At 40.5% G+C, this 13,187-nt stretch overlaps 1 protein-coding gene across 1 annotated transcript in view; it reads left to right on the top strand.

Moving 5' to 3' along the window:
• Positions 1-13,187, top strand: part of rnf123 (ring finger protein 123) — a 410,214-nt gene that overhangs the window by 187,176 nt on the left and 209,851 nt on the right. The window contains exons 28-29 of the mRNA XM_072280728.1: positions 9,283-9,370; positions 11,298-11,385. Coding sequence (XP_072136829.1) covers positions 9,283-9,370; positions 11,298-11,385 — 176 coding nt within the window. The remainder of the gene's footprint in view (positions 1-9,282; positions 9,371-11,297; positions 11,386-13,187) is intronic.

Genomic DNA, 13,187 nt, shown 5'->3' with positions numbered 1-13,187 from the left:
GATAAATACACAGCCTATATAAAGTAGAAATACTCTTCCACGATCATTACCTGAACTGTTCTCCATAGTGAAAATCTCATGCAAGCACCATCGGCAAAAACCCGGCGCAAGCGCTCTCCAGTAACCTTTGAACTATGAAGCTGCCAAATCATACCAAATAACACGTAAAAATATACAGCCGATATAAAGTAGAAATAATGTATGTACAGTGTAGTATCACTTACCGGAATTGGGAAAGCGCAGAGCACACTGATGATGGTGCGTTAGACTTTTTTTAAAATTTTTATTTTTTATTTTTATTGAAGGAATGACACAATACAGAATATATAATGGATTACATTTTCCTCCATTTTGCTTTAGTATTGTACCCCCAAAACAAACCGCCCCCCACCCGCCCTCCCCGAACATATCATGGCAGCTAATATATTTACAACACAACAATTCACAAATACAAGTACGGACATTTCACAACCATACCCCCACACTACTTCAAGATGACAGCTCACACACATCTGCAACATGTCAGATGATCCAAAATACACTCATATTTACAATTCATCAACCACCCTGTGAGGTAAATTATAAGCGTGTTAAATGGGAGGCACCTTCCCAAGTACAATCAAATGCCCTCAACTAGTAGGTAATTCCTTAAGACTCCCAAAATATGATAAGAAAGGTCCCCATTTTGAATAGAACTTTTTCACAGACCCCCTCAAAGTGAATTTAATCTTTTCTAATTTCAGAAAAAACATTATATCTTCTAACCAAGCAGCAGCAGTTGGGGAAGTGGCAGATTTCCAAACCAGCTAATTTCTCCTACGGGCCAATAGCGATGTAAATGCAATGATATCCGACTGGTTTGCATTTAAACCCAAATCATTATCTGCCACACCAAATACAGCTATAAGTGGGCAAGGTCTCAGTGTCACCCCCAAAACCTCACTGATAATTTTAAAAACCAGTGCCCAATAGTCATCAAGCCGAGGGCATGACCAAAATGCATCTACTAAACCAGCCGGAGAGAAGGAACACCTGTCACAGCCAGCATCTGTCCCAGGGTATATGTCTGCAAGTCTGGCTTTACTTAAATGTATCCTGTGTGAAACTTTAAATTGTATGAGCCCCAGTCTAGCACATGATGATGAGAAGTGAACCCTATTCAATACTTTTGCCCAATATTCCTCCACCAGATCCATACCGAGGTCATCCTCCCACCTATTCTTAGTTTTGTTTAGATCTTGAACTCCCAAAGACATCAGCTGAGAATATAGTTCAGAGATCAGCCCCTTACTGTTAAAGCTAAGAGTGAGTTTTTCCCATAACATAGCAGGTGGTAGAACAGGAAAAGAGGGAAATTTTTCCTTAACAAAGTGGCGAATCTGCAGGTATTTAAAAAAATGATTATGCGGAAGGCCATACTTACTGTGCAGGTTATCAAAACTATCAAATATGTTATCAGTATACAAATCCTTAATGCGCATAAGACCGTTCAAACCCCATTGTCTGAAAGCTGAATCGAATGTGGAGGGAGGAAATGGTTTTTATGAATGGGGCCCAAAACTGAAACTGATATGAACTTATAGTGGCAGCGAAATTGATTAAAAATTTTGAGGGTGGAGAGCACGACCGGGTTAGATATGAATTGAGAGGATTTCAATGGTAAGGAAGAATACACCAAAGCTGGGAGAGACGAGGAGTGGCAAGACCGTGACTCAAGCAGGCACCAGATTATATCTGGCCGGTGAAGCCAAAATAATACTTTTTGAATGTTCGATGCCCAGTAATAATGAATAAAGCTGGGAAGACCCATTCCACCTACGTCACGACCTCTTTGGAGAGTGTGCTTATTAACCCTTGGGACCTTATTTTCCCAAATAAAGGAGGTTATAGCTTGGTCGACTGATTTAAAAAAATAACTTAGATAAGAAAACTGGCAAACACTGAAACGAATAGAGAAATCTAGGAAGTATACTCATTTTCACTGACTGAATTCTCCCAGCTATAGTAAGGGGTAAACTGCGCCATCTCTCGAAATCAGCCTTCATTTGGCTAACCTGAGGCCTGTAGTTAGCTTCAAACAGAGATGTAAAAGAGCGAGTAATATGTATTCCTAGGTATACAAAACCATCTGGAGATAAAGGAAAAGGCAAGGATTCCTGTCAGATCTGTAGGGCCAAGTTATTAATGGGAAAGCATTTGCTTTTTCGAAAGTTCAGTTTATAGCCAGAGAAGGCACCAAATTGACCTAATAATGACGCAATAGCGGGACTACTACCTATAGGGTCACTAACAGAAAGTAAGAGGTCATCAGCATATAGGGAAACACGGTGTTTCATGTCCCCTCTTCTAACACCTTGAAATAATGTAGTTGTCTTAAGTGCAATAGAGAGAGGCTCAATTGCAATTGCAAAAAGAAGAGGGGACAATGGGCAGCCTTGGTGAGTGCCACGTGTTAATGGGAAATAGTCAGTTCGAAAATAATTTGTCTGTATACATGCTAAAGGTGAGTGGTATAATAGCTTAACCCAAGCTATAAATATTCTGCCAAATCCAAATTTCTCCAAAACACTAAACAAGTATACCCATTCCACTCTATCAAACGCCTTCTCCGCGTCCAAGGAGATAACAACCTCTGGACTTGGACAATCACTGGGTGAATAAACCACATCAGCCAGTCGATGGATATTAAAAAAAGAATAGCGATTTTTAATAAAACCTGTTTGATTATCTGAAATTATCTTGGGAAGGGGACGTTCTAAACAACATGCAAGCACTTTAGCCAAAATTTTCACATCTACATTCAAAAGTGAGATGGGGCGATATGATCCACATTGAGTCGGGTCCTTGTCCTTTTTAAGAAGCAGTGAAATAGCTGCCTGTGAAAGAGAAGGGGGTAAGGAGCCATTCTCCAAAGATTCCTGAAACACTTCTAGAAGGACTGGTATGAGCTTATCCTTAAATTTCTTATAAAATTCTATTGGATAACCATCAGGACCTGGGGACTTACCACTCTGCATAGCCATAATGGCATTATTAATCTCTTCCTGCCCAAGAGCCCAATCTAGGTTCTCCACCTCCTTTGGTTCAAGAGTTGGTATTTCCAAATTATCTAAAAAACGTTCCATATCTGTTTTATCTGAGGGGAACTCTGTGGCATACAGGGAGGAATAAAAAGTTGCAAAGATGTTATTAATTTCTTTTGGATTGCTTGTCAAGTTCTGGTGCGTGTCTCTTATCTGGGGAATAAGTCGTGATGCAGCTTGACGTTTCAACTGATGAGCCATAAGCCGGCTCGCCTTGTCACCATATTCATAATAGAGGCCACGTGTCTTAAGAATTAATTGTTCTGATAGGTTTGTAGATAGAAGATTAAACTTCGCTTGCAAATCAACCCGGCTTTTATATAATTCTGCTGCGGGTGCCTCAGAGTATTTTCTATCCAGGTCCAAAATAGATTGCAATAACACTTGCATTTCCTTCCTACGCTCTTTATTGGCATGTGAAGTATAAGATATTATTTGACCCCTCAAGTAAGCTTTTAAAGTTTCCCAAAGTAAAGAGTACGATATCGACTCAGTTTTGTTAGTCTCGAAGAATGTGTCAATGTTAGCCGATATATAACTACAAAATTTCTCATTAGAAAGCAAAAGGGGGTTAAGTCTCCACAGAAGCCGTTCTCTAACGTTTAAAGGAAAACATAGGTCCAGTTTCACGGGCGAGTGATCAGGTATAACTATAGCAGTGTATTCAATTTGTCTAATCATTGGTATCAAGGAGTTATCTATAAAGAAATAGTCTAGCCTGGAATAGGAGTGGTGAACATGAGAGAAGAAAAAGAATTGCCTAACTGATGGATTCAAAAATCTCCAAGGATCCATATAACCATTTTGTTGCATAAACATCGAGAAGGCCTTTGCCATACCTGAAAATGTTCCCCTAGGGCAAGACCTATCAAGCAGTGGGTCAATAGCACAGTTCAAATCTCTGGAAAAGATTAGCTTATGTGTATTCAGGTTAGGTATTAATGACAAAACCTTATTTGCAAATTGGACATCATCCCAATTAGGAGCATAAACATTTATCAAAATAACAGGTATCTGAAAGAGAGAACCAGAGACTATAATAAAGCGACCATTAGGGTCACTGATTACATCAGATGGTGTGAACTGTATTCTTTTGGTGATTAATATTGCCACCCCCCGGACCTACTATTAAATCTAGAATGAAAAACCTGACTAATCCATGCTTTACGAAGTCTATTATGGTCCTCCACTCTTAAATGTGTCTCTTGTAGAAATAGTATATCTGCTTTTAATTGTTTCAGATGAGAGAAAACTTTAGCTCTTTTAACCGGACCATTGAGCCCCTTTACATTCCAAGAAATAAACCTCACAGGGTGGCCTCCATCAGCAGCACTTACGTTAACCATATCAAAAGACACACAGGGCCTACAATCCAAAACAGTGCGAGGGCATAAATTGCACACAATAACGCACAATAAAAAGAAAGTCTGCTCAACCTGTAACACACAAAAGAATAAACTGCCATGATAATCCCCCAGAACACTCCCCCACCCCTTTACACAAACAACAAAAAAACCCAATTAACCCCCGAAACCTAGATCTACCTCCCCAATTGAGGATGATCGCAGGCAGTACCCAACAAAAAACTTCCAAGGCGTTCCCCATACAGCCCAACTTTCAATCTAATCTAGGGCGGCTCCCCTCCTTAACATTTATCCTATCACTTATACTACCTTTAATATAATATATAGGCTAAAGATGACACAGGTCAAGCTAAGCATTAAAAACAAAAAAAAACACTGGGCAACTTAAACGCCCGAGATATAAATCCCAAATATTTACATTTTGCTGGTTGAAAGTTTTTGTTAAGAGTTTCGGCAGCATAGCAGTTCCACAAATTAAACTGGAAAAAATGAACAAAGAAGTGGATTGTGAAAATTAACAGGCCCCTTCCATGCTGCATGAATAACCTAAAAAAAAAGTCATTGCTCTTCTCGTTCTTCTTCTCCCCAGCGCGAATGGTAAAACTCTTCGGCCGCCTCTGGTGTATCGAAATAATGCTTTTTACCTTCATGTATGACCCGGAGCTGGGCAGGATACAAGGGGCCAAACCTGACCCCTTTCCCGTAAAGCAGGGATTTCACCTCCTTGAAAGCTGCTCGTTTTTTACCCAGCTCCGCACTAAAATCTTCATAAAAAAACACGCGGTGTCCGCGGAAATACAGCTCCTGCTTCGGTCTATTGATGATGCGTTGCTTATCTCGAAAGGAGTGAAAGCAAACCAGGAACGTTCTTGGTTCTCGTTTGCTTGGCTCCAGAGACACCGGATGGTTTACGTCCGACTCGGTGAGCACGCGAAAGTACGAGAGGACTTGGGAAAAAATTTGTCCCCTGCACTTCATCAAAAAACTCAGTCATAAATTTAACAGGGTCCGAGCCTTCCAAATTTTCAGGAATGCCAACCTCTCTGAAATTGGATCTCCGTGACCGATTTTCGAGGTCATCGTGTGACTCGAAAGAAGACATAATTTGTTCCATGGTAGCATTCACTGGTGATGAAGCATCTTCAAGTTCTCTTTTTAAGGCAGAATGCAGTGCTAGCGTCATGTCAGAAATAAGTACTAAATGAAGCCTGTCCAAGTCATCGGGTAGCGCAGGTCCAGGTCCAGCTCCAGCAGTGTGCAACGGCGCCATTACTGTAACATCCGCTTTCTTGCTCGAGGCTTCGCTATCTTTTTCCCCAGTTTTACTTTGAAGGTACATTCTTCTTGCCATTTCAATGTCCAGCTATGTCCCGCATTGTTCACAATGTGTCGCCTCTGATCTGGGCCACCAATTACGTGTTGGGCGGCACCTAATTAATTAGCATGTTTATTTCGGCTTTTTTATTAAAGATGTGCTGTGTGTCTCCCGGCTACTGCTGCATTCTCCGCAAATCAGTATCTTTCTGCGGCCTGGGTGTTCGGGTGGTGGGACACTGGGGTGCCATCTCATCGTCGATCAGGGCAGGCAGCTCATCTTCTCCTATGACTGCCCGCCTCGATGTCGAAAGTCGAGGTTCGTCGCCTGCTGTGGCTGATGTGGAAGGCTTGCTTGACTGCTGAGCCTCGCGCATTTTTAGATCATACAGTTCTTTGTAAGCACTCAAACCATTATGCAAATATCCCCTAAACCGACGTACCCTTTCAAAATTAAAGTCGTACTTTATCATTACTCATTCGGTTTCGATTGTTATCCTTTCTTCTTCCAATTGCATCAGCTCTTCATCTATCAGTTCTTGGTCATGGGATGCCAAAACCTCTTCAACATCATCTTCGTCAGCTTCCCCAAGCCAAACTCACTTTGTCCTTACTTTGTTCACCATGATCGAAACGCTTAATTATGCCTAGTTTTACGCTAAGTGTAACACTCTTACGAGCTCTTTCAGGCTTTTCTGATACCATAGAACTCATCTTGCAAACGGCTGCTCACAGGCACGTGTTTAAGCAATGCCGGCGAGAATGCCATTCCGAATCCGGGGGAGAGCGGCTGCTCAGGGCGCGCGCTGCCTTTTATCGTGCGCTGATTTTTTCGTAACAGTGAAAACACCTTCTGTTAGCGAAAACAGGGTACTAATGTAGGTCTTTCGTAACAGTGAGGGTTCTTAAAGCGAATGTTCAAAAAGCGGGGTGCACCTGTATAGGTTTGCTATTGGGTGTAGCTTTTGATTCAGCTGAGATGAACGAAGTGTTGAAGGACCCAGGTCTGTGTGCAGGTAGCTTGAACTCACCAATACTTTGGGTGGTCGTAGAGGCAGATATATTAGACATTTAAGAAACTCTTAGATGGGCATGTGGATGTTAGTAAATTAGAGGGCTATGTCGGAGGGAAGGGTTAGATTGATCTCAGCAGTTTATAAGATTGACATAACATTGCGTTCATTCCATTATTATTTATTTATGTTTGTTTTAATGATTTGATTATTGTATCTGTAATTTTAAAGATACATAATATTTCTGATTTAAAACAAAGTTTATTTTGTAAGATGATCCAATCGTTACTGAATATTTGTGAATGTAAAACATTCCCCAATCATATGGTTAGCTTTTTCAGTCCACCAGGCTGGTGGGGACACAGAGGCTCCTCTCTGTCCAAGCCATTCGCAGAGTCCATCAGACTAGTTTTGTTGAAGCAGCCACAAAGCTCCAAGTTATGTTGCAGTGTTTGGAGCTAAATGAGCAGCAGAAGATTGAGCTGGGTACGCAGTGGAACAAGTATTGTGGTGCAGTGCGGTTTTGGTGTTTATTGTTTTGAGGCTGCTGGTATTACCTTGTGTTGTGCTGAATTCACTGACATCTAGTGAAAATATTTTTTGTATTATTTATTCTTAATTACTTCACAAATAAAGACGCAAAGAAATCACTTTCAGCTTTCTCTGAATCCCATATTCAGCACTTCACCTTTCTGAGTGTTGGTTTTAGATTCCCATACTGTTCGAGGTTTCCAGGACCCATCTCCCACTTATCCTTCCTGTTCCTTGTGAATTGGGTGGTACTTTCGCCATTTTTGTCCCTTATCGTCCCTTTGCACATGGATGTTAGTTACCACAGTATCACCCTATTACTGATTTCATCTGTTGTGTATCACTCTTGTTATTGGTCCTAACCAAGTCAGGTATAGAACATGGAATCAATTGATTCTGGAAGTTCATACAAAGGTCCCATTCCCCACATCAGTATCTTGACCAGTTTTAATTGCTTCAAAGTTCAAAGTACATTTATTATCAAAGCATGTATGCAGTATACAACCCTGAGATTCATCTTCTCCACAACCACAAAACAAAGAACACCATGGAACCCATTCAAAGAAAAACATCAACCTGCCTTCTCCCACCAAAAAACAACAAATTCGTGCAAACGGCAACAAGAAAGGACGAGCAAAAACACAGAATATAAAAACACAAAATCAAACTACAGTCCAATCTGCAAACTGCAGACCCTGAGCTTCGATACCATTGTCCAACAGCATTGAGGGCGAGAGGGAGAGAGAGAGAGACCACCACACGCAGACATTCCTCCGGCAGCATTGAGGGCGAGAGAGAGAGAGACCACCACACGCAGACATTCCTCCGGCAGCAGTGAGCGAGAGGCTGGTAGATGGAATTGAACTCTCGTTTGACTTCCGCACTCACCTTAATGTTTCAGTCGTCTTCAACACTTTAATCGTGAGTGCGGCAAGAAATGGAGTAGATTGTGGGCTCGCACCCTGTCTTCCTTGGCCCCAAGGCTGCTTGTCTCTTGGAACGTCTTGGAGACAGCAAAACGCCAGTTGATTCAGTCGGCCTGAAAACATACCATCAAACTGTAGATCACAGGCTTCAACATTATCAGAACCACATTTAAAAGAAAAAGATGTAAAAGAAAGAAAAGAAACAGTTTACCATCTGGAAGATGTCACCCGTGGTAGCATTGTTTGCTGGAGCCATCTTGACCAGGTACCTAGGCCTCTAGCTATTTATTGTTATTATAGTAATAGCCAACTCTTCTGTCATTTAGGCCCTTCATGCCAATAGGGATGCATTAGAAGAAACACCTTGTTTTATATTTTACAACCACCAGATGTCCACTTCCCAATTAATTAGTCATTTTGGTCCTTGGATCTAAATAAAGTGAGTTGTCTTCCCAATTTATAGCTGCAGCTTAGTGGAGTGTAGACAATGTTACTTTGAGGTATGTTCATTATCTCATGCCAGATTAGTTCATCCAGTAATTAATTAATCCTGAAGATCATTTTGTTAATTAAGTTATCAATCTCCTTGTGTTTATTTTCTGATCTTCACAAAACATTAACTCCTTGCATGTGGCAACCTTGAAACTTTGGTTCACACTAAAACATTGCATGTTTCTCTATTTGGGGTTTGGCTGTTTTAACTCCTTGGCTACCAAATAAGCTACCATCTCCACTGCTTTCACCAATATGTCCATAAGTAGGAATCGACTGGTGTTTCATGACTCTGCAGATTACCACAAGCACCGAGCAGTTCTCATGTACTGAGGAGGTTGAATTGAATGATGACCTCTTGGCTTAATCTGTAACTTCCACTATCGATGATTTCAATTATGCCAATTCATCCCTAATTAATGAGATTGACATCTCCTGCCTAAGATGTAGTGTACAGTACTGAGTAGGTTTTGTATGCATTGGTGGAAATTATTCACAGCATTAATTAAGTTAATAAAAAGCTTTGATCCTCTCTCATTCTCTTTCTCTCCCTGTTTAGATATTAAGGATTCTCTGATGCAGGCTCTTGCCAGCTACGTCTGCTATCCACACTCTCTGCGAGCTGTCGAGCGCATCCCAGAGGAGCAGTAAGTACAAACACCATTGGTTACTGCATCTGCAATAGACACACACACAATACATTCTGACCGATGCTAGGTTTGTGTTGGTTGTTGTCTAGTGCAGGTGAAATTGTAATTCATATTGCTGACGCTGGAGAACAATCTAATTTCAACATGGTGGGAGCTTTTGACCAAGGTGACACACTCTTGCAGTGTGAGAAAAAGAGAAGTTAGGGTTAGGGTTAAGTCTGTGGTAAGGAAGACAAATGCAATGTCAGCATTCATTTCAAGGGGACTAGTATATAAAAGCAAGGATGTAATGTTGAAACTTTATAAAGCACCGATGAGGCCTCACTTGGAGTATTGTGAGCAGTTTTGGGTCCCTTAGAAAGGATGTACTGAAACTGGAGAAGGTTCAAAAGAGGTTTGTGAAAATGATCCCAGGATTGAATGGCTTGTCATGTGAAGAGTGTTTGATGGCTTTGGGCCTATATTCACTGGAATTCAGAAGAATGAGGGGTGATCTCATTGAAACTATTGAATGGTTGAAAGGCCTTGGTAGAGTGGATGTGTAGAAGATTTTTCCTTTGGTAGGGGAGTCTTAAGACCAGAAGACACAGTTTCAAAATAGAGGAGCATCCACTTAGAATGGAGGTGAGGAGATATTTCTTTAGCCAGAGTGGTGAATCTGTGGAATTTGTTGCCACAGGCAGTTGTGGAGGCCAAATTTGTAAACGTATTTAAGACAGAGGTTGATAGATTCTTGATTGGTCTGGGCATGAAGGGATATGAGGAGAAGGTAGGAGATTGGGCCTAAAAAGAAAATTAAATATCCCTTTGAACATTTCACCCTTCACCCTTAATTGATGATCATGGCTTCTAGTTGTAGTCTCATCCAACTTCAGTGGGAAAAGCCTGCTTGCATTTACCATATCAAAACCCTCCTTAATTTTTTTGCCTCTATCAAATCTCCCCTCAATCTTTTGAGTTCTAGAAAATAAAGTGTTAACCTAGCCAGCCTTTCCCTATAACTCAGGTGATCAAGTCTTGTTAAATTTTCTCTGTGTTCTTTCATCTTATTTACGTATTTCCTGTATGTAGGTGTCCAAAACTGCATACAATACTCCAAATTAGGCCTCACCAACGTCTTGTATAATTTCAACATAACATCTCATCTCCTGTACTCAATACATTGACTTATGAAGGCCGGTGTACCAAAAGCTTTCTTTATGACCCTATCTATCTGTGCTGCCATTTTCAAGGAACTATGGTCCTCTATTCCCAGATTCCTCTGTTCTACTGCACTCCACAGTGCCCTACTGCTCATCATGCAAGACTTACTCTGGTGGTCCTCCCAAAGTACAACACCTCACACTTATCTGCATTAAATTCCATTTGCCAGTTTTCAAGATGGCCCAGATCCTGCTGCAAGCTTTCATAGTCTTAGATAGTGTGAGCTGGAAACTTCAGTTGTTACAAACTTTGAAGATAATGGTCAGTCATTTGGTGAACTTTTGTTTCATAAACCTGGTAAGTTTCATTCCAAAATTAACTGAAGCACAAACTGAACTTTGGAAACCTGAAGAATAGGAGTAGTGACCCAAAGAATACTAATCTCTAATGTGATGTTTTATAACTATGCTGGTACATGAAAGTACGGTGAATCTGTTAAAATATTGTTCTTTTGTTTATAATATGCAGTTTGTGCTTTTTAGTTTGTTGTTACTTTCTGTTCAGAAGGCAGCACTGATCCAGAAACATGCCACATTTTCCATTGGGATTTCTTTCTGATGGATGAAGATGTAACATTAGCAATACGAGTTTGTTGTTCTACAAACATTGTGCACTCGGCAGCCTTTCATTTCTACAAATACATTGTCATGTTCACTCATGTTCAAAGGCAAGTTGTTAATAAATATTGATACTCTGGAGCCTTGTGCCTTTGCTTTTACAGACGTATAGCCATGATGAAGAATCTCTTAGCTCCTTATGAACAGCGACCATGGGCACAGACCAACTGGATCCTTGTGCGACTCTGGAGGGTAGGCTTATTGCACAGAGATTTTACTTACAGTTTTAAGGCAAAATAACTCAATACAATTAAGTTTTTTTTTTACTTTTCCTGTTTTCAATTTGACAATCAGCGTAATAAATTGGAATATTGTTGTTGGGGAGGGTTCCATTAAAAATATTTCTAAGCCTTGCCTTTTCCTCACAGCTCCCTAGTTGTTTAATAGTTATTATTCAAACTCAGACAATTACTAGATTCTGGCATGGTTCCGGAGGACTGGAAAATTGTAAATGACACGCCACTCTTCAAAAAGGGAGAGACACAGAAGAAAGGAAATTGTAGGCCAGTTAGTCTGACTTCAGTGGTCGGGAAGATGTTGGAGTTGATAGCTAAGATGTTGGGGAATGATTCTGGGAATGAAAGGGTTACCATATGATGACCGATTGACAACTCTGTGTCTGTACTCACTGGAATTCAGAAGAATTGGGAAACCTGTTGAATGTTGAAAGGCCTCAATAAAGCGGATGTGGAAAGGACACGGTCTCAGAATAGAGTGACATCCATTTAGAACATGGAATTTGATTCTGATTTCTTTAACCAGAGAGTGGTGAGTCTGTGGAATTCGTTGCCACAGGCAGCTGTGGATTGCAAGTTATTGAGTATATTTAAGGCAAACATTGATAGATTCTTGATTAATCAAGGCATGGAGAGATGCAGGATGAAGGCAGGGGATTGGGACTGAGGGGGAAAATGGATCAGCCTTGATGAAATGGTGAAGCAGACTTGATGGGCCAGATAGCCTAATTGTGCTCCTATATCTTTTGGTCTAATCTGGAGCTATTGTCATATCTGCTCAATGGCTAAATTCATCCACAATGTTTACACAGTGTTTACCTAAGGAGGTGTGACTTCTAATGTACCTAGCTAGACATTAAATGCAGTGAGCCTCAACTGTGGACAAAGCCATGCATAATTGCTTCAAGAGAAAGTAGCATGCTTAGAAAATGAGAGAGGTCTGGAGTTTGGCATTACCTTGCAACTGTCACAATAATACTCTAGTGATGAGGAAAGAAGATCAGATGTTAGGGTAGATTTACAGGTCAATATCGAACTGAGAGTAAGGTATTCTGTTCTCTAACTGCAGCAGCACCATTGTGGTACTGCCTTACTCAGAGTATTGTCTGCATTTTCCATTATCATGGTACAATAACTATTGCAGCTTTTGAAAACATATAGAAGAATGCATGCATAATGAGCTAGGCATGAAGGATTTAAAAGTATGAGAAATAACTGTAAATGGAGCATATTCTCTTGGGAAAGGCAAAGACTTGAGTGGTGCTGGTTTTGCTGCAGTTAGAATCCTAAATAGACCAGATGGTAAGGATCATAAAAAAACTTTTTCACCTTGATGTTAAAGACATAGCCTGTGTTGGAAGTGAAGACAGAAAGGTAAATTCAGAACTGATCTGTAAGAGCATAATTTATTCAGTGAGTGAGTGAGCAAAAGAAGAGGCTCCTAAATAAGATGATGGAAGAAGTCAGTATTGATCCATTCAAAACCGGGTTTGATTTCCATCAGGCAATGACATTGAGTGTGTAGATGTCACTCCCAAGACTTTTGGAAAATCCTGAGTTGAGTTTCCAGACAAAATAATTTGGATATTGTTGATATTGCAATTCGCTGTGTCCGTTGTTTATTTCAATCATGTTACATGGAAATAAAGATGTAATTTCATCTCTTGGAATTCATGTGGTTATTGTAGGGAACTTGAGGGGAACAGATTATTTGCATGAGTTACTTTCCCAACAAAGTTTCATCCAGTGCAGTCTTGA

This window comes from Mobula birostris, chromosome 16 (assembly GCF_030028105.1).
Source record: "Mobula birostris isolate sMobBir1 chromosome 16, sMobBir1.hap1, whole genome shotgun sequence".
Classification (NCBI taxonomy): domain Eukaryota; kingdom Metazoa; phylum Chordata; class Chondrichthyes; order Myliobatiformes; family Myliobatidae; genus Mobula; species Mobula birostris.
The sequence above is the reverse complement of the archived record's forward strand: the minus strand, read 5'-3'. Positions and strand labels throughout refer to the sequence as shown.